We start from the raw sequence: 12,668 nt of genomic DNA, 5'->3' as shown, positions 1-12,668 counted from the left end.
TGAGATTACAGGCATGTGCCACTGTACCCAGCTCAGAACTATTTCTTGATATAGGCCCATTAACAGTTCTAAAAGCACTTAAAAAAATTTTTTTAACATAAATACTTTTATTAAAAATCATTTTTAAAACAAAAGAAAGGAGTAGCACTGTTTCACATTTTCACCAATCTCATTTACTTCTAATTTTTAATAGAAGACAGTTCGATACTCAAGTCTGCTTGTTGGTTTGATACGTTGCTTTGGTTGAAGTAAATAAAGAAAAAGTGGTTTCATATGGATTTGCAGATGGAGGGAGAACCTCATGAACCCCCTGAAAGGGATTCACAAACTGCCAGCAACCCTCAGACCACACAAAAACCACTGTAATAAACTCCACTGCTTCTCACTTGAAGACTCTACATAACCATTTAATTAGTATAAGAACAGGCAAATCCTTCCATAGCCAAGATATTGAAACAAATTGCAAAGGGGTGGGTGATGAGTGAAACTTGAACTCTGGTTAATTCAATTTAAAAGGACATCAGTTTTTCTTTTTTATAGTGTTTGGGATGGAACCCAGGGCCTCCTCCATGGTAGGCAAGTGCCCTATCACAAAGCACTTAAAATTAATGAGCCTAGCATTTTGGGAAATATCATCTTAGTTACTATATGGCTCACCTATCACTCCAATCTAAGAGGATCTTCAAACCAGGGAAAATCTTGAATGTCTATTTACTTAGGAATATTGGTATCTTTGTAAATGACTCAAGAGTTGGCTTAAAATTTACCTTACCACATATAGCTAAATTAAATATTGGGGTTAAAAAAGGATTTACCCTCTAACAGAGTAATCAGAAGGAACAGGTAATAAAATGTGACCCTAATTGGAAAATCCCTTCCAGTGAAACTGCTGCAATATAGCCATTATTCCCTCAAGAAAGTTTTCTGGGTGAGCTATCTAGCAGATATCAAATGTGACAAGAGCAAAGACAAGCAGACTAAATTTGGTGTTTGCTGGTAGAAATAAAAAGCATTCTTTTCTTAGTAAGGAGAGAAGTGTTATACCAATAAGTGCTCAAAGTTTAGAAGAGAGGATTAGAACATGGGGCATCTTGAAGGGCATCTTTTAAAAGTCTTAAAACCAAAAAAGCTATGAATGGCCAACAGCTGAGAGCAAACCCAGATTAAAACTTGGAGTGCTAACACATTTTGCTATTTAATTATATGTTAAATTAAAAATTCAGTTTCTAGCTGAGCACGGTGGCACATTCCTGCAATCCCAGCAATTTGGGAGGCTGAGGCAGGAGGATCATAAGTTCCAAGTCACCCTAAGCAAGTTAGTGAGCAACTTAGTAAGATCCTGTCTAGAAAAAATAAAAATAAAAGGCTGGGTATGTAGCTAAGTGGTAAAGTGTCTCTAGGTTCAAAAAAATTAAATCAGTTTCTAATTGGACATCCACATACCAAAGAATCAATCTAGACACAGACCTCACATTCTTCACAAAAATTAACTCAAAATGGATCACAGACCTAAGTACAAAACTCAAAACTATAAAAGATAACAGAGGAAAAAATCTAGGTGACCCAGAGTTTGGTGGTGATGAATTTTAGATACAAAACTAAAGAGAGTTGGGGATGTAGGTCAGTTGGTAGCCTGGAGGTTGAGGCAGGAGGATCACAAGTTCAAAGCCAGCCTCAGCAAACTTAGTGAGGCCCCAAAAAACTTAGAACCTATCTCAAGAACTCAAAAAAAAAAAAGGGCCGGTGGGGGGATTGGGCTGTAGCTCAGTGGCAGAGTGCTTGCCTAGCATGTGTGAGGTACTGGGTTTGATCTTTAGCACTGCATAAAATAAATACATTCTGCCCATCTATGACTACAAAAAAGGTTTAAAAAAAAAAAAAGGCTAGATATGTGCTCCGTGGTTAAGTAACCCTGGGTTCAACCCCTATTACCAAAAAAAAAAAAAAAAGACTGCTACTCAAAATATACAAAAAAAACTCTTAAAGTTCAATAACAAAAACCCTGATTAAAAAGTAGGTCAAAGACCTGAACAGACATCTTACCAAAGAACATATATGGATGGCAAATAAAAACACAAAAAGATGTTCTACATCACATATAATCAGAGAAATGCAAATTAAAACATGAAATACCACTATTCACCTATGAGAATGGCCAAAATCAAGATCACTGATACACCAAATGCTCATGAGGCTGAAAAGCAATAGGAAATCCCATTCACTACTGATGGGAATGCAAAATGGTAGTCACTTTGGTAGACAATTTGGCAGTTTATGAAACTAAACAATACTTTTACCATATGATCCAGTAATGATACTCCTTGATAATTACCCAAAGGCAATTAAAAACTTATGTCCACATAAAAACTGCACATAGTTTTATTTGTACTTGCAACATGCTATGTCCAGTTGGAAAATGAATAAACTGTGGTATATCCAAACAACTGAATACTATGTAGTGCTAAAAAGAAATGAGTTATTGAGTTATTAAAAAAGACAGGGAGGGAGGAATCTAAAGTGCATATTACTAAATCAAAGAAGCCAATCTGACAATGTTTCAACTATATGATATTCTAGAAAGGGTAAAACTATGAAAACAGTAAAAAGAGTAGTGGTTATTAGGGGCTAACAGGGAAAGAGGGTTCAACAGATGGAGCACAGAAGGTTTTCAGGGCAATTAAACTATTCTATATACTTTAATGGTGAACACGTCTTTACATACATTATTTTCTAAAGCCTTAGAATGTATACCATGTAGAGTGAATTCTAATGTAAACCATGGAGTCAGGGTGATAATGATGTGCCTATGTAAACCATGGGGTCTGGGTGATAATGATGTGCCTATGTAAGCCATGGAGTCTTGGTAATAATGATGTGCCTATGTAGGTTCATCATCGGCAAGAAAAAAAAAAAAAAAGTACCAGTTTGGTGGGAATCTTGAAAGTGGGCAAAATTATGCATACATGGGATGGGGAGTTTTTTTTTTTTTTTTTTTTTTTTAAACTGGTGATTTAACCCAGGGGCACTTCACCACTGAGCTATATCCCCAGCACTTTTTTATTTCAAAACAGGGCCTTGCTAAGTTGCTGAGGTTGGCCTTGAACTTGTGATCTTCCCACTCAGCCTTCCAAGTCCCTGGGATTACAGGTGTATGCCATTGTGCCTGGCTCTCCACTCAGTTTTTCTGTGAACCTGAAACTGCCCCCTAAAAGAAAGTATTTTAAAAAACAAATTCCTCAGTCACACTAGAAATAACAGGTCCATGAAGGTAGTGACCAATGTGTTGTACTGGACAGTACAGATACAAACATTTTCATTATTGCAGGAAACTAATGGAGAGTACTGATCTACAGGGGAGTGTAAGAGACTGATCTGGGTATGGGAAAAGAGGAATTACTAACAAGAACATTTGTCCTACAGCATTCAATACTTTATTGAAGAATCAGGTAGATTTACCTTTCCTTTTCCACCTGCTCTTTTTCCCCTCTTTGTTGCTGCCACCATCACTGCTGCTGCTGCTGTTTTCAGAACTCTGGGAATCTGACTGACCATCACTGCTTTCTTCTGAACCTTCTGATAGCTCTTTCACCCCATCCGGCACATCCTTCTGAAAATGTAGGCGTCTAGTTAGGATGAATTATTACTGTTTTCACAAATAGGAATTAAATTTCTGATATGCAATGTTGCAACTTAATTGCACTAATTTTTAGTATTTTTAAGACAAAATAGTAGACCAGGCAGTTATGTGATTTCTTGCCATCTTTCTTTTTGGGCCAAGTAAGTTCATGCTTCTATTTACATCCAAAAATTAAAATTATACAAAACACTTATAAGCAGGCACAATTATACAGGGCTAAAGTTAGACAGAAATTAGGTCGATCTAAGTCCAGGTAAATGATGAAATATTCAGGATAAAAAAACTACACAATAACAATCTTGCTAAATATATGTGTGTTTTGTGTACACCACCATGTACTCTGAATTATATTAGAGAATTACCTTCTAAATAGCAAGAGATAGTGTATTATTTTAATCAAATTGATTCTTGAATAAAGGTTAATAAGTACCAAGGATCAAACAGAAAAAAAAAATCATTTTTAAAAGAATTGTATCCATCTTTTTGGTTTCAGTATTTAATAATGAAAATGCTAATCAGAAAAGGCAATACTATCAGCTTAGTATGTGAGAGAGAATAATGTAGTTATAAGATCAAGGACAAGGTGGAGGTGGGAAGAATAGTAGAATGAATCAGACATTATTATCCTATGTGCATAAGACTACATGACCGGTATGATTCCACATCATGTACAACCAGAAGAATAAGAAGTTATATTCCATTTATGTATGATGTGTCAAAATGCTTACTACTATCATGTATAACTAATTAGAACAACAACAACAACAACAAAGATCAAGGACAAGGAAAACTAGATTTTCTACCTTTATTTTCACTTAATCTTTAAGCCTTGGTCAAAGTTTTAACCTCTCATACCTCAATCTCTGTAAGTTAGGGATAAAAATACCTACCTTAGAAGATCATTTGGAAATTAAACAAGCTAATTAGTAACAAAAATGCTTAGAATAGGACCTGGCATAAAAACTCAATAAATATTAGTTACTAAATATTTATGTAGTTAAAAAAAAAATACATGTATAAATCAACTACTGAAAGTTATTTCTGATATAAGACTATAGATTTTCCTGCACTAATATTTCATTTTCTCACATAATTTAGTTTTGTAATCAAATTAAAAAATAATTTTGACAGACACAAAAAGTGACCCCTCCAAGACTTAATTGGCATCCTTGACATTATATCCCAGACTATATAAACACTAATCTAGGACGAAATAGTTTCCACTTAAATTTATGCCCTGAGCCATTTCTCTCTAAGCCATCTCTTATGTTATACACTTTCTTAAAATACAGACCCCATAATTTTCTATTCTTTCCTTCAAAATGCAGGACAGCTTTTATAGAGTTAGTTGCCAGTCAGACATCTTGACCTGGAGGTTCAACAAGTATCTGAAATACAAATATAATTATCTTCTTTTTGTAAAAAACTTGTGATCCCTCTGGGATCAACTGCTCATGTACCAAATCTTAAGAAACTTTTCACACACGCCCCCTTTTACCCATTCCAAATACAATACATTCTATTTCTCTCATGTCCCTTTGCTTTCATCTCTTTTATCATTCTCTTTCTTTAGGATCTGAGTTGCTCCTCCAGACAACTTTAATCAGCTTTTTTTTCTGCTTCACCCAGGAATCTATCCTACTTGATTTTATCTTCTTAAACACAAATTTTATCAAGCCATTCTCCTGGAAAACCTCTGCCACCTACTCAACACACAAACATATACACATACACACATATGCCAAACTGCTCCGTCAGGTTCCAAGGCCTCTAAAGTTTGACCTCCACCTTATGTTTACCATATCTTGAAGAATCCTTATCATACACAGATTATGGTCTAACTACTCCAATTTTCTCTACTTTCAAATCCATTCTGAATCCTATCTGTACCTTTGCTTGAGCTATTCTCTTGTCCAGGAAGGCCCTTACTACCATTATTAACCTGTCAAAGTCCAATTAAAATCTTACAAGTTAATAACAACAACTTTCTGGATCTCTTTCTTCAAAATTAATCTTTTTTCACTTAATTTTCACAGTACTTTATAACACAATACATCTTTTTGAACATGCATTTATTTCAATAACTACATGTGACCTTCAAGAGATCAGGAACTACAGTTTATCTTCCTTTATAACCTCTATTGTTTTTAGCATAAAAGCCGTATTTTTATATAATAAATACATTATTTGGTCTGTGACCATGGTTCCTGACATAGAGCTCCCAAACTCTTGTTTCTTTCAATTTCCTGAGCAATACTGGCAGTAAGAAGAATCTTTTATTCTGAAATCTGGTCTTGGACCCCAGTTCCTAACACAGAGCTCCTAAGACTTCTGTAACTTCTTTAGTGATAGGAATGTCTGATGTAGCTCCCCAAGTTTGTTAGACTCTCCTGGGTAATAGGAGCATCTTTTGTTCTAATTCTGGAGGTTTTTTTATTTGTTTGTTTTGGGGGGTACCAGGGGTTGAACCCAGGGGTACTTTACTACTGAGCTACATCCCAGTCCTTTAAAAAAAAAAAAAAAAAAAAATATATATATATATATATATGTATGATGGCTTTTGATGAAAATATGCTGCTATAAATTAGGAAAGGGAAGACAGGTTTCCACCGGCACATAATTAACTTATTGGGGTACATAAAAACATAATTATAGCTATAAATCTTTACTTCATTTTCAATTTAATCAGATGCTTATAAAATATATGTGTAAATAAAACAATTTTTAAATGAAAAAAATTTTATTTAGAGACAGGGTCTCACTGAGTTATTAAGGGTCTCACTAAATTGCTGAGGCTGGTTTTGAATTCTCAATCCTCCTACCTGAGTTTCCTGAGCTGCTAGGATAATAGGCATGAGCCGTTGTGCCCTGCCTCATGAGATAATTATTGATGGGACCCTGGATAGTCTCAGGATGGGGGCTGGTTGTCAGGGGAGCCAACCAACCATGTAATGAGAAGGCTGGAACTTTCAGCTCCAACTTCTCAGGAAGAAAGAAAGGCTGAAGACTAAGATGATCACCAATGGCCAGTGAAACCTCCACAAAAGCCCAAAAGGCTTGAAGTTCATATGAGCTTCTGGAGAGCACATGGAAGTTCCATGTCCCTACTCCTACACCTCAGTCTATGCAACTCTTCCAACTGACTATTCATCTGTATCCTTCATAATAACTTTTATAATAAATGGTTAAATTTAAATGTTTTCAAACTTATGTAAGCTCCCCTAGCAAATTAAATGAATCCCCAATTATAGGTGTTCTGATAAGAAATATAGGTCACAACTTAGAACACATAACTAGCATCTGAAGCAGAAGACATGGGCAGGAGATAGGTGGTCAGTCTGACAGTTTAAAAATTGAGCTAAAGGAGGGGGAACCCCAGTTGATGTATGATGGAAAACTGCTTGGTGTGTGGGGAGAACCACCATACACTGGTGACAGAAATATACTAAGTATAATAAAATTAGGAAAGGTCTAAAACAGTTAAGAAATCAAAGAAAAGCAGAAAGTTCCATATAGTGAATAAAGTCCTGTAACACCAGGAAGTTAATCACAGTACACAAAAAAGGAGGTATAATAGGGAGATTAGATATTTTAATTAATGGGTCACACACAACCATGGAACATAGTGATGACTTCAGTTCAGAGCTTAAAAGGAGTAAGGCACAGAGTCTCACACAGATATGGAACACACTCACTGTCTATCAAGCATTAATTATTAATCTGTTGGTAAACTTCTTTTGGAAAATAATTCCTCTCCTCAATTCATCTGGCTGTAGCAGGTTTAATCTCAACCCCACATCAAGGATGATCATGATGTTAACACTGGCCAATCAGAAGAACCTATTTATTTGGCAAAAATCATTCAGTTATGGTCACATGGGTTAGGCCAAACCAATTAAAACAAGTTCAAGGGGCTGGGGATATGGCTCAGTTGGTAGAGTGCTTGCCTTGCAAGCACAAGGCCCTGGGTTCAATCCCCAGCACCACAAAAAAGAAATAAATAAATAAAACGAGTTCAAATTAGGTGGGATGTTTTGGCTGTATTTCCTGGACTGTTTTCCCTCCAAAATTAGGGACCGCAGAGTGGGGACTAGAATGAAGTCTTGTATGATGTGGAAAGTCTGACTGAGAATTAAACCAAAAGGAAGTGGAGTGACCAAGTCCTAATGATACCATTTGAGCACCAGATCCAGCCTGAGTTTCCCAAGATCTTCAGTTGCATGAACTAATACATTTTTTCTTATTCAAGCTCATCTGAAGTGGTTTTCCTATTTGTAAGCAGAAGGATATTGGTAAGTAAAGGTCCCTTCAGTGTTGGAATTAGACATTAACCAGCTTGTAATGGTAAAAAGAGCATGGTTTGGGGGTTAAGTCAAATCTAGGTTCATATTCTGATTCTGAAATGAACTGGCTAACACCAGTCAAGAATATTTAATCTTCTGAACTTTGGTTTTCTCTATTATAAAAAAGAATTAATAACTACAAGCGTGAGTTGTAGTGGAGAATTAAATAAAAGTGATGTAAAACATTTGTGCAGTATGCTCCATGGTAAAACCCAATTATCATTCAAATGTACAGTTCTTTTAAGAAGTCAGTGAGAGCTGGGCACTGGGGCACAGCCTCAGGAGGCTAAGGTAGGAGAGGATCACTTGCAGATTTTGAAAAGAGCCTGGGGGGTGGGGGGAGTCATTGAAAGTCATTTTTATTTCATCCTTTAATTAAGATAAATTATTACAAAGAATCACTGGGTGCAGGGGCACACAACAGTAATCCCAGCAACTAAGAAGGCTGAGGTGACAGCAACTTAGACCCTGTCTCAAAATAAAACATAAAAAGGGCTATGGGTGTAGCTCAGTGGTAAAGAGTCCCTGAGTTCAATCTCTTGTACCTGCCCCCATCCCAGAAAATTATGAAGAACAAAGTTGCTCCTCTGATCTATCTATAGACGGTTATAGATTAGTAAAACTAAATAAACAAATAAATTTTAAAAAGCACTGAGGGCTGGGGGCTAGCAGAATATGTACTCAGCATAAATGGGGCCCTGGGTTGAACCCCCAACAACAACAAAAACTTATGTATATTTGATACATATTGAAAATATTACCTCTTATTGACAATAAGTTCTTCAAGAACAGAATTCTGTCTCTATGGCTCAAATATTATTTATATATTGCTGCTTCCTGCTTTTTTAAAAAATGAGCCCCCCAAAAAAATATTTACCTTTAAAGTATATACTCCCATTCTACCTGGAACTTTATAGAAGATGCCCTCTTCACCTCGGGAGTTTGTGTGTAGCATTGCATTCAGGCAGGCAAGAGGAGAAGTTCCACTGCAAAACAAAAAGACAAACACAGTGATTACTTCCTGTCTCTGGAAAATATTCTATGTAACACTGATTTAATTTTTTAATTGATCAATATTCCTTTGATTTAAACATGTTTTATTAATTAAAAGTACATCAATCTAGAAAGAGACTATCATGAAGAAAATGGATATAATCATTCTTATATATGTAAAGGAAAAAATAATTCCTCAATCCCAATCCACTATCTAACATTTAAGTCAAGAAAAATACAGAAATATCACAAATACACTTTGTAAACTTTCTTATTTAGCACAAACTTTACAAAATGTGTAAGAAAATATAGGGAACACATACAGATTCAAATAATATTTATCCTCTTGCATATTGCTACATCAAATTAAATCTGATCTGTGAAACTAATACTTTGTCATGATTTATTATATTTAAACCTATCATGAGATCATTAAACATGTTAAATAGGCTTCTGAATTATTTTGCACGAAGCTACTTGAATAAGTATATATTAATTCCCATTTTCTGGAATTTTAGGGTACATAATAATTATCTCAAATAATGTATTATTTTCCTTTTCAATCATAATCAGATTTTACTTTCCTGTTTCTAACAAAATAAACTGCAAGAAAAATTTCTAATTGGTACTCTTGGTTTGTCTTTCTTTTTTATTGTCCTTTCATCAAGAAAATGGTACCAATAGTTTACCATTAAGCCTAATACTGTTTTTTGTTGTTGTTGTTGTTGTTGTTGTTGTTCTGGTTAGTTACTTGAATATTAAGAAAAAGGAAAGAAAATTATACACTAGGTGTATTTTTTAACATAAATCACATGGAATCCCTTGTATGAAAGAGCACAGTATAAAACAGCAGACTGACTAGCAAAAAAACCTAATAAAATAATTAAAATCAAGAAATTAGATGATGTTAAAACAAAAGCTTCAAAAAAGAAGAGTTTTAAAACAAAAATAATTAAAAAATTGTTAAAAGCAAGCATAAGGGCTGTAGTATTTAAAGGTAGTGCTGTTATACTTAAAAGACTATGCGTTCATGTATCTAAGGAAAACAGCAAAAATATCCCTGTATAGAATATTAAGATATTTCACACCAGAAAAAATTTAAGTATCAAGCAAACACAATCCTATGGAATGAGGTAGTGGTCTAAAACCTCTGGTCAGAGACTAAATTTTCTAAGAATTTTTCTCACAAAACTTGTGGCACAGGACAACTTAACTATACACTCTCAATGCTGCTCAACCTCAGTTCTCTGCTGGTGCTACTTTGAAACCAAAAATAATCTACTAAAAAAGGCTGCTAGTGAAATGGATGGAACTGAAAGACATTATGTTAAGTGAAATAAATCAGCTTAGATAAATTCTAAGTGGTTCTCATATACCCATGTTTTAAAAATGTTGATTGGAATGTTTAATAGTGGTTACTAGAGGCTAGGAAGGGTGAAATGAGAGAGAGAGTGGGCAGCTGTGTAAGGGGCACCCAAAACAGAATATATTCTAGTGTTCCACATAACACAGGGTGGACTATGGTTGAAAATAACCTATTACATATTTTACTGAAAACCAGAAGAGAACAACCTAAAGACTTCAAAAACAAAGTACTGATGAGAAAATAGAAACATGAATTACTTTGATCAGTACATATTGTATATATGTATTAAAATATTACACTGCATGCTACAAAAATTATTACATGTTCAGCACTTTTTTTAAAAAAAAGGTCAGGTACAGTGATTCACACCTATAATTCCAATGACTTGGGAGACTGAGGTAGGAAGATTTCAAGTTTGAGACCATCTAGGATAATTTAGTAAAACCCTGTTCCAAAGAAAAATGCAAATGCCAGGCACAATGGTGCATGCCTGTAATCCCAGAAGCTTGGGAGGCTGAGACAGGAGGATCCAGAGTTCAAAGCAGCCTCAGCAAAAGTGAGACGCTAAGCAACTCAGTGAGACCCTGTCTCTAAATAAAATACAAAACAGGGCTGGGGATGTGGCTCAGTGGTAGAGTGGCCCTGAGTTCAATCCCCAGTACTCCCCCACAACCAAAAAAAAAAAAAAAAAGGTTGGATATACATCTCTGATATACATCTCTGTGGTGAATTCCTGGGTTCAATCCACAGTACTGGGTATAAAAATTTAATGTTTAAGGAGATGGAAATGTATAACTACCCTTGATCTGATCATTATATACTATACACTCATGTATCAAATTATCATGATACCCCTATAAATTTGTATGATTAAAATAATAACTTTTTAAAAATCAAATAGGGAGGGGCTGAGATTGTGACTCAGTGGTAGAGCACTTGCCTAGTGTGTGTGAAGCACTGGATTCAATTCTCAGCACCTCATATAAACAAATAAATAAAATAAAGATTCATCAACATCTAAAAAATATAAAAATAAATTAAATAGGGCTGGGGAGATAGCTCAGCTGGTAGCGTGCTTGCTTTGCAAGCACAAGGCCCTAAATTCAATCCCCAGTACTGCAACCAAAAAAAAAAAAAAAAAAAAAAAAAAATTAATTAATTAATTAATTAAATAAAATAGGGCGTTAAGAAAAATGGCAACCATCGGTGGTCCCAGCTACTTACGAGGTTGAGACAGCTGAACTACTTCAGCCCAGGTATTTGGGGTTAGACTGGGAATATACCAAGACCTTGACTTTTAAAGGATGGGGAGGGAAATAAATAAATATATATGTAGGTACATACGTACACACACACACACACGAACAAATAAAAGGATAAACCAATGAATGAGGCTACAAGGTATATTGGGTATTCCTAAAGGTAAAAGTCATCTGTTGGGGAGAATAGGGACATGTGTCCATTGTCTTTTTATTTGTTTCTTTGTTTTGGTACTGGGGATTGAATCTAGGGGTGCTTAACCATAGAGCCATATTCCCAACCCTTTTTATATTTTCTATAGAGACAGGGTCTTGCTGAGTTGCTTAGGGCCTCCCTAAGTTGCTGAGGCTGGCTTTGAACGCCTGCCTGAGCCTCCCGAGCTGCTGGGATTACAGGTGAGCACCTCCACACCCAGCCTCCATTGTCTCTTATACTTTGGAAGTGTGGAGGGTTAAAAACTGGAGAGAAGACTTGCATTTCTCTTAACAAAATGCAAGGGAAGAAAATGTGTTTTAGATGGATTAAAGGACAAAATATAAAGAGTAGAAGGTATTTAAAAAGTACTATAATCTAGAAGACAGACAAACCTTTCTCCAAAGTACAGGAAAAAATACAATAACAAAATCAGAGAAATTATACGAGGCTAGAATAACTAACTGCAAAACAAAGATTTTGGCATAATCTTATGGCAGATATAAGATTAACAATACTAAGAAGAGTTTATTTTAGAAAAAAGATATCACTAGAAAACAAGGATTAAGGTTATAAAAATACAATTCATAAAACATCAATATAAATGGCCAATAAAACACATGAAAAGCATAAACTTAATAATGGTCAAAAGAAAGCAAATTAAATCAAGATGCCATTAGTTAGATCGGAAGAAATCAAATGGATTCAAGTCTCCATTAAAGTCTTACACTAGAGTCCATTCTCTGCTTAATATGTTGCATTCTCTGGTTAGTATAGTTACATAAGATATTCCCGCTGAAGGAAGCTAAATGAACATGGGATTCTATGTACTACTTTTGCAGTTTCCTGTGAAATCTCTGGGAATACTGATCCAAAA

At 35.2% G+C, this 12,668-nt stretch overlaps 1 protein-coding gene and 1 long non-coding RNA gene across 5 annotated transcripts in view; one reads left to right on the top strand and one right to left on the bottom strand.

Moving 5' to 3' along the window:
- LOC306644283 overlaps window positions 1-12,668 on the top strand; it is a 151,968-nt gene that overhangs the window by 8,363 nt on the left and 130,937 nt on the right. The window lies entirely within an intron of this gene.
- The window catches only part of ASXL2 (ASXL transcriptional regulator 2), a 136,067-nt gene that overhangs the window by 50,507 nt on the left and 72,892 nt on the right, over window positions 1-12,668 (bottom strand). For all 4 annotated transcript variants that reach the window (XM_079111071.1, XM_079111068.1, XM_079111070.1 and 1 more), the window contains 2 exons: window positions 8,858-8,966; window positions 3,457-3,607 (listed from right to left, as the gene is read on the bottom strand). In XM_079111071.1, coding sequence (XP_078967197.1) covers window positions 3,457-3,607; window positions 8,858-8,966 — 260 coding nt within the window. The remainder of the gene's footprint in view (window positions 1-3,456; window positions 3,608-8,857; window positions 8,967-12,668) is intronic.

Source organism: Sciurus vulgaris (genome assembly GCF_902686455.1).
Source record: "Sciurus vulgaris genome assembly, chromosome: 14".
In the NCBI taxonomy this organism is placed as follows: domain Eukaryota; kingdom Metazoa; phylum Chordata; class Mammalia; order Rodentia; family Sciuridae; genus Sciurus; species Sciurus vulgaris.
The sequence above is the reverse complement of the archived record's forward strand: the minus strand, read 5'-3'. Positions and strand labels throughout refer to the sequence as shown.